Source organism: Oculina patagonica, chromosome 2, assembly GCF_052425735.1.
Source record: "Oculina patagonica isolate OP01 chromosome 2, crgOcupat, whole genome shotgun sequence".
Lineage (NCBI taxonomy): Eukaryota > Metazoa > Cnidaria > Anthozoa > Scleractinia > Oculinidae > Oculina > Oculina patagonica.
This window is the reverse complement of record NC_135759.1, coordinates 11,084,565-11,111,971: the sequence shown is the minus strand read 5'-3', so window position 1 is coordinate 11,111,971 and position 27,407 is coordinate 11,084,565. Positions and strand designations below refer to the sequence as shown.

At 38.2% G+C, this 27,407-nt stretch overlaps 3 protein-coding genes across 6 annotated transcripts; 1 reads left to right on the top strand and 2 right to left on the bottom strand.

The window, feature by feature from the left end:
- Positions 1 to 44: 44 nt before the first annotated feature.
- On the top strand, positions 45 to 3,001 carry LOC144643038 (beta-1,3-galactosyltransferase 5-like). Of its 3 annotated transcripts, XM_078502155.1 has the most exons (3): positions 49 to 201; positions 511 to 660; positions 1,826 to 3,001. In XM_078502155.1, exon 3 carries the CDS (start codon positions 1,880 to 1,882, stop codon positions 2,900 to 2,902), a length of 1,023 nt encoding a protein of 340 aa, XP_078358281.1. In that variant the 5' UTR covers positions 49 to 201; positions 511 to 660; positions 1,826 to 1,879; the 3' UTR covers positions 2,903 to 3,001. The 3 variants fall into 3 exon arrangements, with proteins under 3 accessions (XP_078358283.1, XP_078358281.1, XP_078358282.1); XM_078502157.1 differs by lacking the exon at positions 511 to 660 and having other exon boundaries at positions 45 to 201; XM_078502156.1 differs by lacking the exon at positions 49 to 201 and having other exon boundaries at positions 226 to 730.
- Positions 3,002 to 4,359: 1,358 nt separating this feature from the next.
- Positions 4,360 to 6,921, bottom strand: LOC144641787 (uncharacterized). Its single transcript, XM_078500814.1, has 2 exons — positions 6,571 to 6,921; positions 4,360 to 6,281 (listed from the first exon to the last, which is right to left on the bottom strand). Exons 1-2 carry the CDS (start codon positions 6,919 to 6,921, stop codon positions 5,457 to 5,459), a joined length of 1,176 nt encoding a protein of 391 aa, XP_078356940.1. The 3' UTR covers positions 4,360 to 5,456.
- A 3,560-nt stretch (positions 6,922 to 10,481) lies between these two features.
- On the bottom strand, positions 10,482 to 26,137 carry LOC144641786 (uncharacterized). 2 transcript variants are annotated; one of them, XM_078500812.1, is made up of 3 exons: positions 26,076 to 26,137; positions 13,165 to 13,522; positions 10,482 to 12,613 (listed from the first exon to the last, which is right to left on the bottom strand). In XM_078500812.1, the coding sequence occupies exons 1-3, from the start codon at positions 26,081 to 26,083 to the stop codon at positions 11,789 to 11,791; spliced, it is 1,191 nt and encodes a 396-aa protein (XP_078356938.1). In that variant the 5' UTR covers positions 26,084 to 26,137; the 3' UTR covers positions 10,482 to 11,788. The 2 variants fall into 2 exon arrangements, with proteins under 2 accessions (XP_078356938.1, XP_078356939.1); XM_078500813.1 differs by lacking the exon at positions 26,076 to 26,137 and adding an exon at positions 17,125 to 17,258.
- Between the last annotated feature and the right edge of the window lie 1,270 nt (positions 26,138 to 27,407).

The window sequence follows — 27,407 nt, the reverse complement described above, 5'->3', positions numbered from 1 at the left end:
AGAAACCTTAAAGCAATTTAATTAGCGTTGTACGATCGAATCCAGTGCACGCGCAACACAGAGCCGCTGCTATGTCATTTTGTGACGTAACGCGACTCAGTCAAACTGAGATGGAAAAATTGCTAGTGGGACTTACGGTTAAAATTTTTTTAACAGGCAATTTTAATAGGACCTTTAGTTGCCTAATACTAATATGGCCTGGTAAGTAAGTAAGGTTTTGGTATCGTTGGGAATTCTCAGTAGAAAAAGACCTAGAGAAAGCAACAGGATTTCCAGAACACTATCAAAACAAAACTTCAAGAGCGTCGTGCAGTTCCTTCCAGTAATTGACTTTTGGCGTGGCCCACAAAAAGTCAGGAAAAAATTAGCGGATCTAATTCAAACAATATTTGAACCATAAAGGTTGAGATCAGTTAATGGAATTTCGTTAAAAGCCAAAATTATGCTAGTATGGGCATCGCATTTCCTTTTCGCTGGTTATTTTACATTACCTGGATTTTACTTTAACAGGCTGTACGTCGACGCAAGTTTCAAGCCAGCGCGCGCACTGCGGCATTATAATTGCTCCCGAAAGACGCAATAAAAGACTGCGTGCACTCGGCAAGGATGTTCGTTCGTTGACAGAGCAAGGGTTCAAAGCGCAATGCCATCAAAACAGCCGTGAGTGTATCCTAGTTTGTGACTAGAGCTTTTATTCCTTTTCATCTTGCGTCCCTTTTTCCTGAGAAAGGTCTGTTTTAATTATTATCGGATATCTGAATAACTGGGCACTGAACCTCCCAGTTAAATATTTAGGGTCTTTCAAGGAAATCCCTGTTCCCTTCGAAAATTTGCCTCAGTTTTTTTTCCCGCAGTTTTTGCGTACTTTTCCCTGCTTTACTAATTTGCTTGCCCTTACCACCACCTCAAAAAATGCGAGGTTTTGTTGGTCTTTGTTGCACCGCTCTATCCAACTTGTTATTGAAAATTTATGCATTCTGTTTATTTCAGGTCCGTATTTTCATTGTTCACTTAATACCAATACCAAGTTCTTTTATTGACAGATCACACGGTGCATATTAAAACAACTGTTTATCTCTAATTTGACTGCTTAAACTTTTGACTTTTTCTTTCGCTTCAATATGCTACCGTACAGAAACAATCTTAGTCGTTATCATGAGACGAAAGGGCCTTCGTGTTATTATTTCTGAAGGCATCAAAGCATCAAAGTGCGTTTTAAATTAACACTTTTTCATCTAGAAAACACTCACAATACTCACGGATTTTTTTCCTATTACCTTTTCTCTAAGAATTAAGCAAGCAATGAAATTATGCATCGTTTGAATACAAAGCTTTCATAGTTCTCCTGTTCAAATAATAATTTGTGTCTAATTTGGACGAGATCAAACAAATTGCATAAAAACAAACTCACAGTAACTAGTCATGTAATACCCATTTATTTTCCTTTATTAATATTTACAGATGATTGCGTCAATGTATTTTGTTCACCTGCCCGTTGTCTATTTGCTTCCCACGACTTTTCCCTAAAATGTTACACACAAGATTAGTAAAAAACGCGAAAACTTCGCAGTAGTACACTAAGAATATAACAAAAAAAAACCTATCAAGGGTGTCTAAACACTAAACGTACATGTCGTTCCCCTTCACATAAAAACCAACAAAATAGCGATGACTTTTTGGTGAGCAAACAAGCTAAATTTATACAAAGCTTGCGAATTGGCAATCCACCTGCTTTTCCAGACGTTTTTTTCGGTACTCGTCAAATAAATTAGGAAACAAATTAACGTCGACGTCTCTTTAACGTTTTGGTTATTTTCATTTACAGGAGCAGAAGGAAAGGAGGAATAACTTCTTTTAATTCGTTACTGAAAGGAAGACAATGCAAATACCGATAAAGAAGATCAAAGTTTTCTTGTTACTGACTTTCGGCTATGCTTGTATTGTTTTGGTAATATACCTATGGACCTCTTCAGCGAATCGCTTGACATTTCGACTGCAAACGCAAGATGTGCCTTTTTCCGATAACAACAACAACTCCCAAGAATGGAATATGTACCTTTATCAACCACCATCAATACAGCACTCGATTTCTGAGACGAAAAGAGAAACTAAACATCGAACGTTTTTGAAAACTCGAACCAGGTGCACACAGAAATTCTTGCTTTTAATTCTGGTTCCTTCCAGTCCGCTGAATTTCAAAAACAGGCGAGTGATTCGCCAAACTTGGGGCACCGACCATGCCATGAACAAAACTTGGAGAACAATATTTTTACTGGGACAACCAAAACATCCAATGGAGATGAAATACTTGTCTGCAGAGGCAAAGATTTACGGTGATATTGTTCAAGGATCTCAAACAGACTCTTACTACAATTTGACTCTAAAAACTGAAATGGGCCTTGAGTGGGCAGTGAAATATTGCGACTTTGATTTCCTCTTAAAAGCGGATGATGACGTCTTCATCAACCCTTATAAACTGTTAAATTATTTAAGTGACCCCGAAACCCCGAAAAGTCGGCTGTATCTTGGAAATGTCGCGACACGATCAAAACCTGAACGAAAAGGGAAGTGGGGCTTATCTTATGAGGAATACCAAAGGAAAATTCTACCAAAATTTTGCGTTGGCCCCGCCTATGTGTTGTCTGTAGATGTTGTTCGTCAATTTGTGAGCATATTTGAACCGAAGAAACCTTTGAAACTTGAAGATGTTTACATTGGATTGTTGGCGGAAAGAGTTGGTGTAAAACCGCAGGGACATCGTGGATTCATAACTAACAAATATAGGCAATGCTCACAAAATTCCGAATTAATTGCGATGCATGAAGCATCGCTATATTGTATTATTAAACTGTTTAACAAAGCGTTAGAGGAGAGATATCGACAAGCGATGAAACAGCTTTAAAGCGGAACAACAAGCTGTCCGAGCGTTTGTTATTATTTTGATTCCATCGCCGAAGTAAAGTGTTTGAAAATCGAGAAGAAGAATAAAGAAATTACCCTGCTCGGCCTTGCCGAATATCGTCTGATTTTAGCCATTTCTATCAACGGCCTTGTCTACTAAAGCCTGGTTCTCATAAAATCGCCCGATCGTTTCTAAAGCCTTTGTCACTTCAAAAGGTTTTTTGCGATCGAGGCGATTATTTGAGAACATTACACAGACGATCGCTAACGTCTGCGGCAATTGGGGCGATCACGATCGCTTGGATCCCTCGTGTTCTATCGTTCTAGCTTCTCTTTCTCTCTTTCGCCGTAAAACTACAATAACTGAGAAGATGGAAGACCACAAGTTTTGTTCTTTCATTAAAGGCTGTCATTGTGCTGGATCTAGGAATAAAATGATAGTATTTCGTAGGTCTTCGCTGCGATCGGGACGATCATATAAGAAATCCCCTGATCGCTTCCACTCGCTTCCATCGTCTCAATAGTTGCAAACGATCGATGCGAAAGAAACGATCGGGGCGATCATATGAGAACCAGCCTTAAGTATCAGGTGATGTTCCGCGTTCCGCGTAGTTTCGCAGGATAATTCTTAATTAATAAATAGGGAGTAAGGGTGTGCTTAAAAGTCACATAATAATAACATCTTTTATTTAGACACGATAAATTTTACAGCATAGCTAATGTGGTCGTGTATAAGTTAACTTAGAAATAATCATTACAAAAATAACACTAAGACAAATACGAATGCTAACTAAACTTATTTACAATATACAAGATATTTACAATATATACATGCAATAGCCTATTTACAATTTTCTTTTTACAATATCTATATTTTTAATGGCCTTCAGTTCCTTATTGAAGGAAGCTAAGCTTTGTTTAGCCCTCCAGGCATTAGGCAAATTATTCCACCTTTTTGCGCCAATGTATCTGATTTCATCTTCTACATTTTTACAATTATCTGTAAGATAAGACTTCATGGGTACGTTCTATCTTACTGATGCAAAATAGTCTGCAACAGAATTATATACAAGAGTTTGTTATTTACAAAAATTTTATTTTGTGAACTTCAATTACGTAGGTTATTTCTCCTTTCGGCGCGCGGTCCAGATGAACTGAATCGAGCAATCTGATTTGTTAAACAAGCAATTCAGATTATTCAATCCGGACCGCTCGCATTAATTTTTCATCCCGGCCACTCGTACATGCTCGAAAGTTTTGAGCAGCCACGCTGGAGAAAAAAGATACCAAACGCGGTCACTTATTTGAAAAACGTTTTTTTTTTTAAAAAAAAATGCATGGGATGTTGATAATATCTCCCTTGCTATGACAGATAATGAAAAAAGCTTTCAGCTCTTTATTTTGGTTTATGAAGCGATGAAACATATCTATCTTTAACAGTAGTACGGCAAGTGGATGAAAATTCCATTTTAGGACCTCATTAATGTTGAAATATGAAATACTTACTCTACATTTTATATGCACTACATACATGACAAGGCCGTAGGTCTAATATCAGGGGCGGATTTAGAGGGAGGGCGAGGGGGCCGCGGCCCCTTCTTTTTTTTTCTTCCGAAGCCTTTACTTTTGGCCACAACTGCTCCAAAATGCTATAAGCAACATTTCCACATTTTTGAATTTTTCACGGGGGGGGGGGGCCGGAGGGGGGAGGGGGCTTGTGCTTATATCTCATACATATGCTGATTAAAACGGGCATAACGTTTGCTCACCGGAAGGAGCAAAATACCTAATGGCTTCTAACGTTCAGAATCAAATCGAATCGAATCGAATCTGTTTGAGTTCTAGCCTTGGTGAAGTCTTTCAGTTACCAGAGTTTCAAGCAAAACTGATTTTGAATCGAATTTCGTAGTGTATGGTTTTTACAGAGACAGCCTCAACGTTTGAGCTGTTTTCGACTGTTTTGTTGCGTCATGGAAAACAAATGTGAATTCCAACATGGCACCTGTTTGGAAATTTGCTGCCTTAAAAAAGTCTTAAATAAGGAAAATAAATTAAAATACTTCATGGACTCTGGTTATCATGGTGTTGTTCATTACGTAAGTGATACCAATATTACTTAAAACATTGTTCAGTAAAGTGATCGGTTCATCATCCTAAGGTCGCGCGGCTCTGAAATTTTAAATAAACTTGCCACCGTTTACAAACAACCGACATCGTGCAATGTTTCCTTCTGGCTAAACCAAGCTGTTAATCGAGTTCAAGACAGGTTTTAGAGGTCGGAGTTCTAGCCTGGCCAGCGTCTTCATTTTAAGTTTCTGGGCTTTCGAGGACAATCATTCTCTACTCTCTACCCACACGTTTGTTCGGGAATTGTCGGGGGAAATTGTCAAAATGTTAGAGGTGAGGCTGCCGTGCAACAGGGTCCCATCCAGAGAGAGAGCAGCTGTTCTCGCAGTCGATGCATGCTTCGGAAATCGTGGTTATGAGTCGGTGCTGATGAGCCATTAGAATCGCGAACAGACTTAATCTTTTTTACATTTGAATCTGAGAGTCCTTTACAACTCATGTTTAACGCCAAACCAGTGTTGCGTTGTGGAGGCAGGGGAAGACGAGCAGCGATGATTGCTATTTATTTTCCCGTCACTATACTTCCCAAAATTGTTTTCGTTTCGACTTCCACCTGGGGTTCCATCAAATTCGCATTCCCAATCTTTACTTTTGTAACTTTTCACTGTCCAAGCTCTCCCAAGTGAGTGTTTTGTCAAAGCGGTGCAGTTAGAGCACTCATTTCCCCGGACGTTTATGTATTCATACAGTCGACAAAGGTCACCCCAGTTGCCAAATATGTCGTGACCTTCCAGTTTGGCGCGTGCGTAGTCGGTATACTGCAGACCCTCTGTAGGGAAGTTACAGGTTGCTCGTAGGTGCGTTGAGTGATCAGCAATGGATTGCATCTGTGATAAGGACAGGCGGTACGAGTTCCAATCTACGTCATCGGCACCCTGATTCACAGGGAAATCAAGGCTAAACGATTTGTTTGCGAATATATCTTTGTTAGCCAATGAAAACGATTGTATTAATGCCCAAACGAATCCCGGTTCTGATTCCATGTCGCAGAAAACAGAGACCGCTTCATTCGTTGAATCAAAGATGAGGTACTTTCCAGATGTCGTAGCACCGTTCTTAGCGATATCTTTGCAGGTTCTTTGATATTTAATCTTCTCGCACCGCTGACCAGTGTGAGTGTCAGGGCAGGTACAGTTAAACCGCGTACTGTGAGGGTCACAAATCTCCTCACATACCCCTCCGTTGACACAAAGATTGTCAATGCAGCATCTGTTGACACAGCGATGTTTTCCCGGAATGTACTTATCTTCACCCTATTGTAAAATTTAAAAAAGCACTCATTTTGCTTTATTTGAGCCCATCCCTGCAGTCAAAGTGCCTAGAGTACTAGTGTGGGATTTTTAAAATTAAACAAGGAAAGAGACCGTTAATGGTCTTACTAAAGCAAAAAAAAAAGTTAATGTTCTCCGAGCACCTATTTAGATTTTGTCAGTTTGATAAGAATAGTACGCCACAGTTTGAATGGACGGACTGAGGGATGGACGGACGGACGGACGGACGGATGGATGGATGGAGGAATTAAAATAAACAGTTACAACTCACCTTCACCGAGTAGCTCCTCACCAAGTCATAATAATTAACCCCCTGTTGCCATTTCAGTGCTGATGGCTCCATTTCTTTGTTAACATCGTTAAGTTCACAGTTATTTTCTTTGGAGACAGGGAAATAATTCATGGATGCACACAAGCAGTTGTCTTTACACATCACGTGGCACTGGGTGGCACTGAAAACTGTCAATCTTTTAAACACGTGACCTTCAAGGATGTGGTTATAGACAACATCTTCATCGACAACAAACTTGAATTTTTGGCAGTTAACGTCAATGTCCACCGCAATGAGGAAAGTCAGGTGTGATATCAAAAGTACCACTTGTAGAAAACGCAACGCACTCATAGTACAGCTACCATAAGAACAGACAAAAGAAATAAATAGTTGATATAGCGGCTGCGGTCACATCTACGACGTAACTATAGCTTAACTATAGTCAGTCTCAAGTTACGTGACGTCATACCTAACGGTAGTTAGTGCTTTCGGTCGACTTTGCGGTCACACCAATGCAGTTAACTACAGTTAGTTCTGATTAGTCTTTAGATAATTTCGAATTGAAACTAGTTTCTGACAGCCATGTTGTTGATCCGTTGAGTGTAAAAAAAGTTCACCGGTTGTGTCTAGTTGTTCGTGTTCCTCTATTTGTTGTTTCTATTTTTGTACAGCAATTAGGCGTCGTAGAAAAAAATTAAATACTAAGCTTTTGCATATTTATGTTCATCTCGCACGTGCTAAAAGAATTGTCACATTCTGATTGGTTATTCCTTTGTAAACTTAATACTAACCCATGAACCCTGCTTGGGTATAACTTTAGTTAGTTTGTATTGTTTTGGATCAGCGAGGCGTAAATTTTCTAATTAACAATTAGACTACGAGCCCGAGTTTTCTATGAGCAAATAGTCAACGAGGCGCAGCCGAGTTGACTATCGCTCATAGAAAACGAGGGCGAGTAGTCTAACTGTTTTAGCAGAAACTCTAAAGGATTGCAGTTCAAAACCTACAATATTGTGCACTTTGAAGACAAAAATCAAGAAAATTTACCGCTCAAAGAGCTACTCGCGCGCGCGACTGTTTTCTATCGGCGAATAGAAAACAGTGGGAGAACCAATCAGATTCGCGGATTTCCAATAGAACACAGCTGAGTTTCTACTAACTATTGTTAGAGTGAACAGAGAAGCGTTCACATTACCGAAATAGTTAACTATAGCTATCCCCGTCCTAACTATCGTTAGAAGCCTAGATGTGACCGCAGCCAGTATTGATTTGCTATTTGCATGCAGGTTTTTTAATTAGTCTTCGAGTACGAAAAACAAAGAGCAAACAAATTTCAAATAACTAGAGTACCATTAAACACAGAGGCATGCACTTACCACTTGTGATGTGGTAGCATGCCGTGCCTTTTGTTATCTTAGTTGTTCCTGAGTGAAGCAAGAAATGAATGTTTATTTATCAAATATTTATAATTAAATGTGATGAATTGCAAAAGCACCTCAAGCGGTCGTTTTCCCTCACTAAATAGAGATGTGGTTAATTTTTTATTGAGGAGAATTTTTGCACAAATTAAAGGGATAAACGAGTGTTTGATCACTGGTTTCATAGAAGGGTTCTAGTCGGTTCAGAAGATTTTTAAGGGCGTGAAAAGGCTTTGCGGGTCACGGTTTTTGCCACAACCGTGGCCCCAAAACCTTTTCAAACCTTTTCACACCCTGCGTAAATATTTTACAACTTTGCGTGTTCTCTTCCGTAAATCCGGCCAAACCCTTTGCGGTTTGTGTTTCTAGTAGTAGCCGCTAGTACGGCTTATATACCGGTGTTGATTGTATGTTTGCAAAATTCCCTGAAGAATTCTACGATAGTTAGACGAAACACGTCGGAGAATAAACAAATTTTCCACTGCAGTTCGCAAGAGTTCCGCTTCCTAGTTTAGTAGTTAAAGACTGCCCCTTCAACAGCCATGCAACAAAAAAATATTAGTTTCTTATACTGTACAAATTACACTGTCCTTTCCTTGGAACTTACCGGCCAAGTTTCGTTTAATGGCATTTAAATTGGTAACAACATATTACGACTCAAGCACACATAATCTGACGAACTAACCGGCCTATTGAATCACACAACCACAACAGAAGGTTTAGATAACGTTCAACCGCTCAGGCTCCACCACTGGTTTAATGTAGCTCATTGATAAAAAGATATCTACAGTTCATGAACTCAGTTTGCTGAACACCTCTTTGAAACACCTCTTGCAATTGATATGAAAACCGTCGCATAATCAAGATTAACACATCTTTGAACTTTTAAACCAAACGCCTATTAATTTTTAAACATGTTTTTGCTCACAAAATGATTAAGATCAGCAGCACTTCGACTAATCTGAGTCACGTACCACTGTGAATAAGAATGACTTTTAAAGGAACCTAACAGCCGAGGGCTATATGACTCGAATCAGACGATATCATAAAAAATAAACTACTTTGTGATAGAATTCTCTCTTATTGTTTTTCTGAAGTCCCGCATTTCCTCACAAAAACATTTCCAGTTTACAAAGGGTGAACACGCTATTTTTTTGCTATGTACAAGTGCCTTCCTGCGTACTAATAACTGTCTTCCTCCATACTAATAAAGGGATTTCCGCTACATACTTATAAGAGTCTAGTCGCTTCTTTTCATATGTTAATAAACGGCCTTCCCAGGTCGTTTACTTACAATAGAAAATAAACCAATAGTGCGATCGCGTTTCAGTGCACTAAAAGATACAAGCGAATTTTGGGCGCCGCGAAACAAAACATTAGTAATAATTTTAAACACTGAACACACAGATTGTAATTCAAGCAAAACTTTGATTTCGGCCGTTCGAAAAAATGCATTACAATGATCGATGCCATTAAATAATCGTCTTCATCCTCGTCTTTTCTTGGCGGATAATAAGAGATTTCTGATGTCTTTTCGTTTTTCTTTGTGATCGCACTGGAATCATAACATCGACGCAAAGTATCATATACATTCGAGCCCTCGGGTTTATCTTTTTAACATTATATTCCACTGTAATGTTGCCGTCTGCCTCTGTTTCAAAACGAGTCCTAATGCAAAACTTTTCATCTGAAGATGAGTTTGATTTGCATGGGAATGAACGCTGGATGTGTTTATTTCGTTTCGCACGAAGACTCGTTAACACAGATGGTCAAAAGGCAATTCGGATAAAAAAGCGGATGACAACGTCTTTTTCAACCCTTATAAACTGTTAAATCATTTAAGTGTGACCACGAAACCCCGAAAAGTCAGCTGTATCTTGGAAATGTCACAAAACGATTAAAAAACTGAACGTGAAGGGAAGTGGGCGTTATCTTACCAGGAATACCGAAGGGAAGTGCTACCAAAATTTTGCCTCGGCCAGGCCTATTTGTTCTCGGAAATATTAGCTTGTCAAACTACTCTGAAATTCGGGCTTAAAAAAAGTTTATGATGATGATGATGATGATGATGATGATATGTGTTGTCTATAGACCTTTTTCGTCAATTTGTGAACATATTTGACCCGAAGAAACCTTAGAAACCCTTTAGATGTTTACAGTGGAATATTGGCGGACATCGTGGATTCATGACTAACAAACATAGGAAATGCTCACAAAATTCTACATTATTTGTGATGCACGAAGCATTGCCATATTGTGTTATAAAACTTTTTAACAAAGCGTCAGAAGAACAACATCCACAAGTGGTTAAACAGTATTAAAGACCCTCTGTCGAACGGCATGCTGTCCAACCGTTTGTTATAATTTTGATTTTGTGAAAACAACTCCTTAAAAAATTGTTTCTTTTATTTGTTTTCAGAAGCAGGTATACAGAATATACATATAAATACAGACTTAATTTACTACTCCCCCAATGGGGCTTTCCAGGGCCAATGTGAACAAATTCTGAAACAAATATTGAAAATGAACAAAACATGGTTAAAAAATTCCAACTGGTAGGAAGCAGACCAGCTGGCTATTTACAAGCGTAGCTGAAGAGTTGAACTCGGGTCTACTGCGAACAACACCAGCTAGTGGTCAGAACAGGATTTGAACCCAAGATCGACGAATTTTAAGTCCGGCGCTCTGACCACTTGGCCACGCTGCCTCCTTGTGACAACCGATCAAAAAGAAAGCATATTATTCTTGGTATGTATTTGTCAATTACAATTTCATGAGGCCGTTCTATCCTACTGATGCAAAATATTTTGCTAGAGAATTATATACAAGAGTTTAAGGTATTTACAAAAGTTTGTTTTTCTGAATTGCAATTACGTTATGCCCCATAGGGGGCATGTTATTTCTCCTTTCGGCACGTGGTCCAGATGAACTAAATCGAGCAACATGATTGGTTGAACAAGCAATTCAGATTATTCATTCTGGTCGGCCGTGCATACTCGTCAGTTTTGAGCAGACACGCTGGGGAAAAAAAGTGACCAAAAGCGATCACTGTTTTGTTAAAACGTTCTTTGAAAGAATGCACAGGTTTTTGCTATAAGAATCATAGTTTTAAAAATCCTCCTAAAGTTTCACTTAATTTGGTATCACATGTCACTGTTTACGGAACTTGATGACTTGATGTCGCTAAGGGCTTCGCTAAGGCACAAAAATTTGGATAATAATTAACATATTTTTCCAAATTTAAATTTTGACCAAATTTTAACCAAATTTAAATGGCTTTAAATAAAGAAAATTAATCATAAAGTACAATAGTTTATGGACTCTTGGTATCGTGGTGTTTTTCACTAGGTAAGTGAAACTAATTTTACTTAAATCATTGTTTTATGAAGTTATCAGTTCATCATTCTACGGTCACACGGCTATGAAATGTCGTATGACTTAACACCGTTTACAAACAAACCGATATCGTGCAATTTTTGCTTTGTGCTGGAAACACAATGACCAAGCTGTTAAATGAGTTCAATACAGAATTCAAAGGTTCTAGCCTGGCCAGCGTCTTCATGTGGAATTTCTGGGCTGTCAAAGACAATCACTCTCGACTCTCCACCCACACCGGTTAATGAATACCGGGGAACTGTCCTGTAAAATTGACAACGTGTTAGAGGAAAGGCTGCCGTGTAGCAGCGTCACGTCCAGAAAAAAACAGATATTAGCTAGCATTTCTGACAGTCACTACATCTTTCGGAAATCGTGGTAAAGTTGGTGTTGATGAACCATTAGAATCGCGACTGGAATCCTTACTACTCATGCTTAACTCCAAACCAGTGTTGTGTTGTGGAGGCAGGGGAAGACGAGCAGCGATGATTGCTATTTATTTCCCCGCCACCACTATACCTCCCAAAATTGTTTTCGTTTTGACTTGCACCTGGAGCCCCATCAAATTCGCAACCCAGTTCTTTACTTTTGTGGCTTTTCACTATCCAAGCTTTCCCATTTTTCTGTTTTGTCAAAGCGGTGCAGTTAGAGCACTCATTTCCCCGGATGTTTATGTATTCATACAGTCGACAAAGGCTATCCCAGTTGCCAAATATGTCGTGACCTTCCAGTTTGGCGCGTGCGTAGTCGGTATACTGCAGACCATCTGTAGGGAAGTTACAGGTTGCTCGTAGGTGCGTTGAGTGATCAGCAATGGATTGCATCTGTGATAAGGACAGGCGGTAGGAGTTCCAATCCACGTCATCGCCACCCTGATTCACCGGAAAATCGACGCTAAATGATTTGTTTGCAAACATATCTTCTTTAGCCAAAGAAAACGATTGTATCAATGTCCAAACGAATCCCGGTTCTGATACCATGTCACAGAAAACAGAGAATGCTTCATTCGTTGAATCAAAGATGAGGTACTTTCCAGATGTCGTAGCACCGTTCTTAGCGATATCTTTGCAGGTTCTTGGACATTTAATCTCCTCACACCGCTGGCCTGTGTGAGTGTCAGGGCAGGTGCAGTTAAACCGCGTGCTGTGAGGGTCACAAATCTCCTCACATACCCCTCCATTGACACAAGGATTGTCACTGCAGCATCTGTTGACACAGCGATGTTTTCCCGGAATGTACTTATCTCCACCCTGTTGTAAAATTAAAAAAGCACTCATTTTAGTTTATTTGAGCCCATCGATCCCTACAGTCAAAGTGCCAAGAGCTAGTACTAGTGTGTAATTTTTAAAATAAACAAGGAAAGGGACCGTTAATGTTCTCTATGAAAATATTGAGATTTTGTCAGCTTGTTAACACTAGTATGCGACACTTTGGAAAGGCAGACGGACAGATGGATGGATAGATGAAGGGAAGCCGGGTGAATTAGAATAAACAGATTTATTGCAAGGCTGCAACAACGGAAGCAGGAAACAATTTATTGGCCAATATTTTAACTAGCAGAGCTAGTCTTCTTCAGGGCCAGTATACAGTGTGGGTAAATGTATAACTGATAAAAGCTATATAAAGATAAACAGTGACAAGATATATAAATATATACAATGCTGGAAACGGTACAATTGATAGTATTAATTATGACAAAATAAAAGAAGAAAGGAAAGAAAAAACATAAAATAAGCTATAAAATACAGATGCATCCGGTTAATACCGTATGGCACAATCAGAATAAACAATTGCAACTCACCTTAACAGTGTAACTTCTGACCAAGTCATAATAATTAACTCCCTGTTTCCATGTCAGTGCCGCTGGCTCCATTTCTTTGTTAACATCACTAAGTTCACAGTTATTTTCCTTGGAGACAGGGAAATAATTCATGGATGCACACAAGCAGTTGTCTTTACACATCACGTGACAATGGGTGGCACTGAAAACTGTCAATCTTTTAAACACGTGACCTTCAAGGATGTGGTCATAGACGACATCTTCATCAATGACAAACTTGAAGTTTTGGCAGTTAACGTCAATGTCCACCGCAATGAGGAAAGTCAGGTGCGATATCAAAAGTGCCACTTGTAGAAAACGTAACGCACTCATAGTACAGCTGCCAAAAGAACATACAAAGGAAACAAGAAGCTTGAGAAGCTTGAGAAGCTTAAAATCGGGTGCTTAATAATTAGCTATCTGTTTTGACTTGAAAGGCAGGGTACAGTACAGTGTAAAAATCACTGGAAAAACAGTCACTTAAACCTATTCAGGCCGGGGGAGGGGGCTTTTGAGGCCCGCGCTGACTTTGGATGCTTTTAACTTTTTCAATATTCAACCAAACGCTGCCAAACTTTGCGCGTTTATCTAAAATTTATCTCGCAATAATTTGGTAGGATTAGTTATTGTGCCAGTAACTTGAAATCACCATGGCAACGTCATTTTGACAGGCTTGTTTTCCCAAATTTGAATTTTTCGTGTTTCTATTTAATAATGAAAATCTGGAATGTTTTCAAGATTGCATTATTACTTAATGACATAATGGTCTCAATTTATAAAAATATATTTCGCACAATACAAATAAACGATTGATCTAGACGTCTAGAAAATATAAATTTGTAACACTTAGCAAAGTGCAGCCTTTTCGCAATACTTAATAAAGGCGGGGTTTTTACCTGAAGACCAATTTTTCCAACGCTTTAGGTGGCTGACGCATTTCAGTATTTTCCAGCCCTTACACTTTAATGGAACAGTATACAACTCCTAATCAGGTAACTACTTTTGTCAAGAAAATGATCACAACTTATTGACCAATGATTAGGTATTTGTTTCATACCATTACTGTAATAGCAACTGGTGAAGAATAGTAGTACTAACCCAAAGTATAAGGGCTGGAAAACACTGAAATCCATTTTAGCCGCGTTTCAAGGAATCCAAAAAAGCTTTACTTATCCCATATATATTTGTTTTGCAGTATTTTGTTAATTTTTGGACGATTTTGGGGGATGTCTGGGAGGCGATAGTTTTTCTCAAAGGATTAGTAAAATTTAGACAAATAAGAAATATTGAAGATTTAATGTGATTTTAAAATTTGAATTTGAAGTTAAAAATTGGTGGACGGACACCAAACAGTCTCCTGACAACCCGGAGTGCTCTTGCGAGGGGGTCAACTGTTTGGAGGTGTTTCCATTCTTTTCTTCAATCCCTTCTTTAAATCTCTTAAAGTTCCATTCAAATTCAGGTAGAACCCCACCTTAAGTTTTGTTCTTGTGAGAAAACAACAGAAGTCAAAGGTTGCGTGATATAACCAAACATGGATTTTAATTCTCCCTCCCTTTCCATCTCCTTAGCCTTTCACCCACACCTGTCCCTCCCTTTCTACTCTCATTAAATTTAATGTTTGTTTACATTTCCTAACCAATTCAGTATCGTACTAATCTGTGCCAAGCAATCAGATAATAACAGAAATTTGCCTTAATTTTGATCTCCCATACCAAGACCTTAGAGTCTAAACCGCTAATAAAACAAAACACACTTGATAATAATTCTCTGAGGTTATACATCTTGCAGTATTAACGTACTAACGAACTTAATAACAAACCGCATGTCAACATAGAAACTAAGTTCACAATGGTTTGTTCCCAAAACGTTTTTTACTGTACAGAGGGTCTGTATATTGACCTGTTACTTGTATGCCGTATTGAAAAATTCAGAACGAACCGACTTCTGCCCGCTACCATGATATCATGTTGAAAAATTAGCTCGTTCGAAACCGTAGCAAAATCGTTAGAGACAGACAAGATATAGCCGTTTACTGGCAGTCTTTGAAAATCCTGAATTTCGTCAAAATGAGCCAAAATAAAGTTTTAAAATTTCCTTTATCAATATGGTTCTTACCTTTTTATTCAATTCTATGAACTGCTTTTATGCAGTACTGTCCACAAAGATTTCAATTTCCTCAAAGTTTCGGGACAAATGGATACAAAATATTTCGTGCAGAATGTAATTTGATTAAGCGAATGTTTTCACGTCTATAAATACTTCAAGCAGTGAATGGAAAACCGTTTTGTTTTCATCGATGAGAACCACTTTCAAATAGTTTTAAATGCATAGAAAATAACAGTCAGATCAGAATATAATAATTATTAATGTAAGGTCTCGCTATTATGTCTCGGCAGAGATACTTCTTTTTTGCAAGTTCAAATGTATGCAAATTTCGTGTGAAATGTAATTCGATTCCATTGTCTTGTTTGCAAACTCTTTCTTAAGAAAGTTGTATTTTCGTGAATAAAACCCATTGGCCTGTTTTGTTTTCCTGATCATGTTTGTCTGTGATTTTTACAAAACATGTGGTCTTTTTTTCGGAACTTAAAGTTGTACAAAAATTCCTATTTTGAACACAGATGTCACTTCCGGAATTTTTCATCTAAAATTCAATTGGTATTTAATTATAATTATTCGAAGTTTTCATTTTCAAGTCATCTTTTCATTCGATAGCTTTACTGATCTCGTAAAAAATTCCATTCAAGTTCACACCAATACTGTACATTGCCAATGTTTTGCTGACGTCTTGAGAAGTGTCTTACTAACGTCACTAGTCAAATCTAAAATATATCCAAACCATGTTTTGCAAACATTCTACTCTTTGTGTCAGGCGACTTTGACGCCCAACTGTGCGGAAATGAAAATCGACATACTTCTTGCTAAATATATAAAAAAAAAAATAGTTTTAAAGTGGAGTCCGCCTCAAAAAAATGTACCGCCAGATCACACTGCTATTTGTAGAAACCAGCAAAGCGTCTAGTTTCAAAGTTTCCCACAAAAACATTGCGTGACACGAATGACGTTACCCCTTTTATTTTCAAAATAGCTTCAACTTGTCAAAGCAACTACGGTTTCACAATGGTGATTATTAGTACTTTACCCCTTAAGCTTTTTTCTATGTTCTCCTGCCGAAGCAAAGAAGAGAACCAGATTGCAGATTAGCCCAAAAGTCGACCCAGTGTTCCTACAACGATTTACTGTCAAAACTGAAATGCAACCGATTGGCCCAGGCTATCCCCGTCATTTTTAGCCGACAGGAGACTATCGTCTAGGACGACCAAAGGGTAAACTATAAATCGGCCACGCCCGATTAATAAATAATTGATATAGTATTGACTTGCTATTTGCATGCAGGTTTTTTAATTAGTCTTCGAGTACGAAATTAACGAGCAAACAAATTTCAAATAACTGGAGTACTATTAAAACACAGAGGCACGCGCTAACCACCTGTGACAATAGAAAATAAAAATCAAACTGGTTTGAAAAATTTTAAACCAAATATAAAATTAAACCACAACATATACAAGCTGTTTACTTTTGTATTGTAAAATTCCACGAAGAAGTCTTCGCTAGTCAAATGAAACGCGTTGGAGTACGTATTAAAAAAGTTTTATAACTGAAAGTTCGCAGTGCTGCTCACCAGTTTAACTTCTAATGTATCGTTCAAAAATCGTCAAGAAGTTAGATAATAAAGATTTCAGAATTAGCCAAACATTGTAAGATAAATACTACCCTTCGTGCAAGATAAGATACATACAACAACTCAGGCAACAAAATACTACTAGTATCTTACACTGTATAAGTAACATTGTCCCTGTAACTACCTTGAAACTGACCGGCCGATTTTCGTTTAAAGGCTTTTAAATTGGTAACAACGAATAAAGTATTGTAACTTACCTGCTCATTAAATCACACAACAGAAAGTTTAGAGAACTCTCAACAGCTTTTGCTTCCCTACTTGCTGAATTTAGCTCATTGATAAAAGAACTTCATGAACTTAGTTTGCTGAACACCTTCGCAAGACTCCTTTGTATGTGTGAAGGCCGTTATATAATCAAAACTAACACATTTGAACATCAAAACCAAGACGGCTATTAATTTTTAAGCATGTCTGTGCTCACGATTAATTAAGACTTGACTTTGAAACAAAGTAAACAAGCTCTTGCTGTTTACACATATTACGAAGGACTTTCCAAGGTCACATCTCATCATCTCAGTAATTAACATACGTCTGAAGAGCGTCCTGTCAACAAACTTTAAGTAGAAATCATGCTCGAAAAGTTGTAGCCGAGGGCTGATATGAGTCGATACTGAAGTTATCATAAAAAATAAGCTTCTTTATAATGGGAGAATCGTCCCTAATTGTTTTCCCTACAGTCTAGCATTGCCTCACCAAAAAAATCCATTTCTATTTCATTTTAGGGTGGACACACGCTACCATCAGGTAACTTTGAAAGATTAATGGCTCAGGTCATGCTGGTCATCTGTTAATAATAAAATACATAAAACAAAGGTTACTATATTTTTAACTGTTTCGTACCCACTTGAGAGTGATTAGCGATTCTTCACTGAACTCAGATAACTGATCTTTCATTGAAAGAAGTTGGCAGTCTCACGCTAAACGTTATTCGTTATTGGTACGAATAGCTTCTAGAAATGGAGTCTATTTATATATCTATTAGGTTGTTTTGTCAACACACTGAGCTATCCGTGGATAACTATTTCTACAGAATCAACTGAGAGGAATTTCTGCTTATATTTTCGACGTAAACTTGTAATGCGCAATTTTCGAGTTGCCGTTTGCCTCCGTTTCAAAACAAGAGAGGCACGCGCTAACCGCCTGTTATGTTGTAGCATGCGGTGTCTTCTGTTATCTTTGCCGCCGTCAGTTGGAATTCATTACAAAAAGCAATTTATACATGCATAGTTGTTCTAAAGTGAAGTAAGAAAACAAAGATTTTCAATTAAATGTGATGAATTTCGAAAGCACCACAAGCGGTTGTTTTCTCACACTAATAGAGATATGGTTAATTTTATATTCAGGAGAACTTTTGCACGAAAGGATAAAAGGGTTTTTGATCACTGGTTTCGTTGAAGTGTACTAGTCGATTCAGATGTTTAAGAACGACTTTCAGCAGATTTCAAATATCCGCTAGCAGAAATCGAAAAATTGATTTCCCTCATTTTTTGCCCACAGATAGCCTTTAGCTAGCCTTGAAATTTGATGTAGTTTTTTTCATCTCAAAGCGCTTTAAATCCGTGAAAAACAAGAAAAAGGAATTTCGCCCACAAGATCGCCAAAAATGGCCGAATACAAAGCTAAAAGATGGCAACCTAAGTTTTAACTTAGTTCGCGTGCAAAGAAGAACCTGAATTTTTAAATACGTTTTCTTGAAAGGCAAGGTATTCAGCTTCTAAAAATATGTAATAACTTTAGTTGAGCGTCATTCGAGAATTAATTACAAATTTTGTAAAAATACCTTTATTTACTTATAGGAAAATCCCTAATTTATTGATAAAGTTCAGAATTTTTTTCGCCATGTGCCATAACTCCAAATTTCTTCAAACTTCGGCTGTGGAACCCTTTTATGCTATTGTAAATTATGTATGAAAATCAGCTTGGGTTCTCTTTCGAGAGATTTTTGAGGCGCCTCTGAAATAACCAAATTTTAACGAAATTACATCAGCAAATGTAAACAGCGGAATATTCCCGTGTTTTGACGCCAAGCGGTCTTGTCAAAAATAAAGGCGATTTAAGCCGACAGTTGTGTTACAAGTTCTTGGTACTCATAAGCCAAGATCTTGTTTCCTAAATATAAGTGGAATAAACGCGATTTTAGCGCCAAGTAACCTTTAATATTTAACTCGAACAAGCTGAATTAGTTTCTTTAGTGTGAGACATATCTTGACGAGTTGTCGATTTCATGTCGCAAGACGAAAATAGAAACTAATTTGTATTGTGGGCCCACTGCAATTATTACATTCAATACCGAAAGAAAGATTTTTCACATCAAAGATTAAGTAAAAACTAAGGTCTTCCATAAACACTGCAAGTGATAAATGGCATAAAATTTATAGTTTTGTGGTACATAGCGAAAATTTAAGAACACTGTAAGAACTAATCAAATTACAAACTGAACTGTTCGACTTTGTGTAGTGAACTGCATTCATATTTAGGAACGAAGCAAAATTAAACTAAACTACATCTTCGCGTGGTTTTTTGTTCAGTAGACCGCGATTTTTTTTATGGTAAATGGAAAGAGTTAACCGGCAGAAAGAATTAAAGTTAGGGTATAAACATAGTTAGTTATGGAATAAAGCAGTGGATACACTGTCGACATGAAGCGATAAAGCTGAACGGTTAAGTCACACTAATCCCAAGATAACGCTCTTTTTTACATCAGAACGTCTAATTTTCGGCCGAAAGATATGAGCAAAAAATGTTATTAATATGCCTTTCTTTAAAATTTTAAAAACAAAGTCAGATGCGACAGAACGCCGTTTGAAACAAGCCAAGTCCATACCTACCCCTCACTGAGGTGGGCGCATACCCCTACTCAATCTTTCCAAATTATTTCAACAACTGTGTGTCCATAAACTATTGGTAAATACTAGGCAGTTTAGACGGTCCTGCTTCATGGTGCCTTTGGAGTAATTTTTTAGACGTCGGAAAGCAGAAAATGTATGCTCTGAAGTCGCCAATGCCACAGCTTACTTCAAATACGATCTTACAGGTTGCGGAACTTTCCTTGTAGCGTTTTGGGAAGAGAAGTTTCGTTGAACGATCCACACCATAATATCCCGCCAAGCATGATCCTGATAAAACGTTTTGTGTCTTACAAAACCACTTTTATGCTGCGCTGACGATATGGGGGGGGAGGGGGGGTATGGGGGGGGGGGGGGGCTTGAATCTAGTTCTTTTAACTTGTGAGGGCCGCAATGCCCAGCCCATAGGAAGAGACACGCTTCCTGTCGGTCGTGGTTTAGGTACTTCTGTTGGAATGTTTTGGGACGATACCAGATGGCAATTCAAGTCTTTCTGAATAACCAGTAATGGCTCTGTCAAGAAGACTATCGTTTTCAATAGCGCGGTGATGTTTGCCGCAATCAAGGTGCTGCTGAAGTGAGGAGAAACGCTGATAACGCTTAATACATCCTTCTTTAGGACAGGAAAAGAGTGCTTACATTTGATTCATCAGAAGAGGATTCGTCAGAGCTTGGTGAATCGCTTGGGGCCGGCGTGTCAGCCTGTTTCGAAGGGATCTTTGGTTTCTTAGATTGAATTGTTGTAAAATTCGCCTTTTGTCCGTTAGTGACGCTGTCAACTGCTGATAGCACTGGAACTTCCATACTGGGTTGGACGTCGAGTTTCTCCCACTGAATCAATTTTCCAAGACCAATTTAATAGGTCCTCCATATAATCAGCCCTTCGTCAGTGTACTCTATGTTTGAAACAGCGCTGACACCTTCCAACGTGATAGCTGGGAACGCTCGGGCTCAGGGGGTCCTGAAACGGTAACGTTAACCGATGGTAATCCACCCGCCCAAGTACTCGTAAAAGATAATTGTGGCCTCTTGAACACTGCAAGCATTTATTCAAGAACACTGTAAGCATTTATTCACTGTCGATTTTAGGTGCGTAAATTTATCATGAAACATACATTAGAGCAGATAGCCCAAGAGTGTGACCACTTAAGTTAATAAGTTAACATTCCTTCGTGCAGTTACTATCCAATCAGAAGCCGAGGACAGCTTTCCGTTGACGTCTGATTGGATTTAATCTGTACGGAAGAACGAGAATGATTTTTAAATTTACGTTCCCTCAAGGTAAACAACACAAATGCAAAGGTTGATTGCAAATCTATGGGCAGTTCAAAATAATTTGGAACAAAGGAACAAAAAGAAAATAAAGCTGGGAACGTCAAAAGGGAGCAACAGTTGTGTTTCTGATATTTTAGGGTACAGAGATAACCAAAAAACGGCAAAATATTTTCAGGGAAAAGTGGAATCTGCGAGACGCCCTCATAAGTATGGTGCCACGCCTTTTTATCTCAAAATCTTATTTTCCTGTAAGTAAACAACCAATAGACAGAGTTTTTATTGAAATTCTGCGAGCAGTGGTTTTTCTTTTTCAAATGGGCCTTTTTCCGGGGAGGGCTTACATACGATGGGGGGAGGGGAGGGGAGGTTATTTTTAAATGGACGTTTGCAATACATTTGCGTTTCTATTGAGACGTGAGGGGGGGGGGGGGATTTTTGTTATAACTAACAAAACAACCTCCACAGCAGCAGCCTATATCCGAAAAGTTGTACTTTCATGGCTTAAATCGAGAGCGCTTATTATCTGAATGATTCTTACATTAGAAGTATCTTGTCTAGAATTGTTTTACACTGTTTACCACGCTCAGTACAAAAAAAGGTAAAAAAAAACAAGGGCTCAGTATTAGCGACTCGCTATGGTTAAATTATCCATGGGGACGAGCACTGTTTCGTCACTAAGCTTTTCAGCTGGTGCCTTTCCGCTTTCTGCTTCACAATCCAGTTTTGAAAGTAGAATACGACAGTTACGACAAACACCTAAAACAAATAAAAATTCAAATCAATATTAACTTTGAATGCGAAATTGTCATCAGTGGTTGTTTTTCCCCGTGTGATGAGAAGAACTACTTTTGACAACAAAGTCACGTGACCAGGCTGGTATATCCCTCGGAATATGAGATTTTTGTTTACGAAAATGATCTTTAGTTTATAAAGGAAATTACTACTTGTTTATTAGCTATGTATGTTCATTGTAATCTGTACAAACCTCATCCGACGGCAACAAATACACCTGTCCACTGATGAATCAACTTTGCTCCCCGTTTTCCAAGGCCTCCCTTTTGCTTTAGGCCACCTTCTATCTTCGCTATGGCCCGATAATTTCTCAGGAACCTGGCATCGCTGAGATTCTCGGTGCCATCCAGTTCCCAAGGACGATAGGTGGTAGGGACAAATAGTGAACTGACCAATGGAAAGGTAAAAACTGCTGCTCTGGCAAGAATCTAATCAACCTTTGTTTCGACAGCTGAGATCCCCCATGTAGACTTATGCCCCGCTATTTCTCGAGTACGGTAACAACGGAATAACTTCTGTCTTCTTCGCCTTATCTCTCCGCTCGTAGGTGCAGGAATCTCCGACATTAGTGCTTAAAGAACACTTCGCTTCCATACGGAAATAATGATAAAAAACCTGTTTCCTTTTCTTTCCTTACCCACGCTAGTATCAAGGTTTTCTAATTTGTAAACATCAACCAAGATCATTATCAACGACCAAATGTAAAAAGTACGCCAAAGTACCCTGAGTGATGTGTTTACGTACCGTGTTTTAAAGGTAAACATTTTATAAGTATTTTATCTGCCAAATACATTAAATAATCTTGCCATCCTTTTTAACAGTGTTCGTTCACGAAGCGGTTTTACACATACCGTTTACATTAAGGCGACAAGGAATCTAACAAAATCACGAAATGCCGACCACCAAATTAATTACCGACGTACGGGTAAAAGAAATATTTCTTCTATTAATGACATTGTTTAATCCAAGAATGAACTCTTTTGCCATGATATTTTAGTTTCAATAACTAATTTATATCTTAAGAACGGAGATATGTTTATAAAGGAATTTCAAAAGTTATATTTGATATTTCAACAAGCCCGCTGAAATGAACAACCAGCAACCATTGTTTACATTTGCTGATAATTCCGTTCAAATTCGGCTAATTCAGCGGCGCCTCAAAAATCTCTCAAAAGAGAACCCAGGCTGATTTTCATACATAATTTACAATAGCATAAAAGGGTTCCACAGCCGAAGTTTGAAGAAATTTGGAATTATGGCACATGGTGAAAAAAAATTCTTAACTTTATCAATAAATTAGGGATTTTCCCATAAGTAAATAAAGGCATTTTTACAAAATTAGTAATTAATTCTCGAATGACGCTCAACTCAAGTTATTACCTATTTTTAGAAGCTGAATACCTTGCCTTTCAAGAAAACGTATCCAAAAATCCAGGTTCTTCTTTACACGCAAACTTTTTTTAAAACTTAGGTTGCCATCTTTTAGCTTTGTATTCGGCCATTTTTGGCGATCTTGTGGGCGAAATTCCTTTTTCTTGTTTTTCACGGATTTAAAGCGCTTCGAGATGAAAAAAACTACATCAAATTTCAAGGCTAGCTAAATGCTATTTGTGGGCAAAAAATGAGAGAAATCGATTTTTCGATTTCTGGCGGGGAATCAATTTTTTGATTGAAATTTGCTGAAAGTCGTTCTTAAAGGCGTGCACAAAAGGCCATGACCCCGAAAGCCTTTCAAAACCCTCCATGAGTGTTTCACATCTCTGCCTGTTTCCTTTCATAAATCCAGCCAAACCCTTTGCGGTTTGTGTTCCTCTTATAGCCGCTAGTCACGGTATGGCTTGAAACTCCCTGAGGAAGTCTACGATAGTTAGATGAAAGGCGTTGGAGATTAAAGAAGTTTTACAACTGCAGTTCGCAGAAAAGCTGCTCGCTAGTTAAGAATTCAAAAGAAAATCATTTCAAAAAAATCCTTTTTTGGGAACCACACTTTTAGCGATAAAACTGTGGTCCCCCATAATATGTTACGCCTTGCTCAAATATATAGCTTGTTTCCTTTACGCAAATAACTATTTTACAAAGTGTAAAATATGTCATGTTTTGGTATATACAAGCTGTTTACTATTGTATTGTAAAATTCCACGAAGAAGTCTTCGCTAGTCAAATGAAACGCGTTGGAGTGCGTATTAAAAAAGTTTTATAACTGAAAGTTCGCAGTGCTGCTCACCAGTTTAACTTCTAAAGTATCGTTCAAAAATCGTCAAGAAGTTAGATAATAAAGATTTCAGAATTAGCCAAACATTGTAAGATAAATACTACCCTTCGTGCAAGATAAGATACATACTACCCTTCGTGCAAGATAAGATACATACTACCCTTCAACAACTCAGGCAACAAAATACCACTAGTATCTTACACTGTATAATTAACAATTATTCTTTGAAATCGAGGTGAATATTCTGCCGCTATTCACCGAGATTTCAAAGAATAATTGTTTTAGTATATACACACGAAGTGATCTTAACAACAAGCGATATCAAAGTTTTCAGAAGGAAACCATTTAAAGTCGATTTAAGGTCGCGCAGGACCCTTGCTCATTAATAAATTCTTTAGCCAAATGTCTTGACGAAGTGCTATCTTGTAAAGCTTTTATTCGATACATTTTGAACATCGATTTCTCTAAAATGTATCAAGGATATAAGGGGATGATGGAATTACATTGTGATTGTCCTTTTACCGAGAGATGACCGTTGTCTGTGATGTTACAAGCCCTTAAAAGTTTTACTGCAGATAATGCGATTTTGTGTCCAAGTTTTCAGCTAGAACAGCGCACCAAATTAAATGATTATATAACCTAGTGTTAAATCATAACCTCTTTTGTGCTATGGCTAGAACGAAATTTTCGATTTCAAAAACTGCTACAAGTTAATGGCTTCTAAGAGAGCAAAAATGTGAAATCTAAACTTTGAAACGTGCTATCTTCATTTTGAGAAGGAAATTTAAAAATTCGCTCTAGTCATAGCACAACAGAGTACACCAAGTTTATGTTTCTCGCGAATCAACTCTTGAAATTCTATATCGGCGGAGAAAACTTGGACACAAAATTGCAGGTTTTGAGGCTTCCGAAGACCATCCGAGTGAATGTTTACAACAACGTGTGATATATTCAAAGCTGTGAATCTAATTATGATAATTCCTTATTTTTCAGCGCACGTGGCACAAAGCTGAGAACAATTACTAGTAATTACTTGTACAAAAGAGTTTAAAAACAAACATTCTCATGAATATTTCGTTTGTTGTCGGCTTCAGTCGTCCGGCAGTTCGTGCATACTCTTTAAATAAATACATACTAATGATTGCAAGGGTCCTGCGCGACTTTAATTGACCTCTCAATTCATGCGTGGAAAACGTACATATAAGCGGCACTAACCGACATGCGCGAAACAGTTTACAGAATCTTCAAACATGGCAAATCTAGTTAATCTTCGATAAAATCCTCGTCACAATCTAGCAAAATGGTCCTTTAACACCACTCAAACCTGCAATCTGATCAATCTGATCATTTTGACCGTTGAATCAAAGCTTTTGAAGTTCACTTGCATTGAAAATTGAAAGAGCAGTTGGCGAAGGATCCACCTGAAAGTTTGGATTATAAGCTTACTGAATGTTTGCAGAACTGTGGTGAAAACTGGATGTTTTCTTGCACAAAGACTTTTTCCTGAATATTTATGGAGGATCTTGGTTGAATAGCACTTGATGTTGCTGCCGATAAATCTGCGGTATTCATTTCTGCCAATGCCGGGCGAAGAGCGACTTGACGGTAAGCAATTGTTTATCGTTTTAGTACTCGACTTGTGTGGCCATTGTGCAGCAAATTGCGAAATATGTAGTCTTCTCTTACTTTGAAAACCATCAGGCCAAATTTCTTAGCCTTTTTTGTCTTTTCTGGTTCAGCATCTTCTTGTATTCTTAGTATTTGCGATTCAGAAACGCCGGCGAAACGCGAGTTTACGCCGGTCATTTTGTTTCAGTTTGGATCAAGCATTATTCACTCCGTAGGGAGTGAATAATGCTCATTAGCCCGAGATAGCGAACCAATCAGATTTCTTGAAACACCAAGATCACTGAGTGTGTATATACTAAGTAACATTGTCCCTGTAACTACCTTGAAACTGACCGGCCGATTTTCGTTTAAAGGCTTTTAAATTGGTAACAACGAATTAAGTATTGTAACTAACCTGCCCATTAAATCACACAACAGAAAGTTTAGAGAACTCTCAACAGCTTTTGCTTCCCTACTTGCTGAATTTAGCTCATTGATAAAAGAACTTCATGAACTCAGTTTGCTGAACACCTTCGCAAGACTCCTTGGTATGTGTGAAGGCCGTTATATAATCAAAACTAACACATTTGAACATCATATATCTATTAGGTTGTTTTGTCAACACACTGAGCTTTCCGTGGATAACTATTTCTACAGAATCAACTAAGAAGAATTTCTGCTTATCTTTTCGACGTAAACTTGTAATGCGCAATTTTCGAGTTGCCGTTTGCCTCAGTTTCAAAACAAGTCCTAAAGCAAAATTGTTCATCTGAAGATGAGTTTGATTTGCATGAGAAATTTTTATTCAAATTCTAGTTTGCCGTCATTTTCATATGAATGTTTACGCACGAAGACTCGTTTTGACACAGGGGCAAATAGCAATTCGTAAAAAGCCAATTCTGAGACACAGTGGGAGCCACTATTGTGTAGCCTGCGAACAGAGACGGATTTCCAGTTCTTGTTTCATTCCGCCGAAAAATAGGGTACATTCGATTGTGAAATCCAGATTTGGATTTTCAAATCCGGAGTTTAAATTAGATTTCCCAATAAAACATGGTAAAACACGAAATCTAAAAACTGATGTTGACGTACCGAAATCCTTCTTCGAGGTGGATTTCAATTAATGAATCCAAACTTGGATTTTATTGATTTGCTACTTCTGCGTTTTTCTGTGAAATCCGAAAAAGAATTTGCAAAACTGTTCTTGTCAACAGTGGTCGTTTATCCGCCAAATGTGCGCACGCAATTCAAAATGGCGAACAAAAGAACACTGAGTTTGTTGGTGCTCGTTTTTGATGAGCTTTTCGACAATTCCCTTGATGGGAAACTGTGAAAAATAAGTTACAATTCAAGTAGAGGATTTCCTGATGCTTCTTGTGCTTGGCATTCCTAGGCTTCCCGTGATTCCCGTAGGAATAGAGGGTTTATTGAAGTGGTGGTACCAAGTTAAAGTCCCGATGATTTTCGGAGCCATTTTCGTATGAGAAGAGTGTTTCCTTTATTTAAAATCTACTTGGCGTTTGCCCACAGATCCCCAGTCAAGCTCACGACTGCATGTGGGGGCATGTGCATGTAGATCCTTCGAGTTATCCGAGTTCGAGTTAACCGAGTAAAAATTACTGAAAAGTGGGGTCAAGTCCAAAGGAAATGGAAGTCTGTTCGAATTAGCGGAGTTGTTCGAGTTATCCGAGTTCGATTTACCGGGGTTCTACTGTACTTTTCTCTTCTTGGGTTGCTTACAGCCATC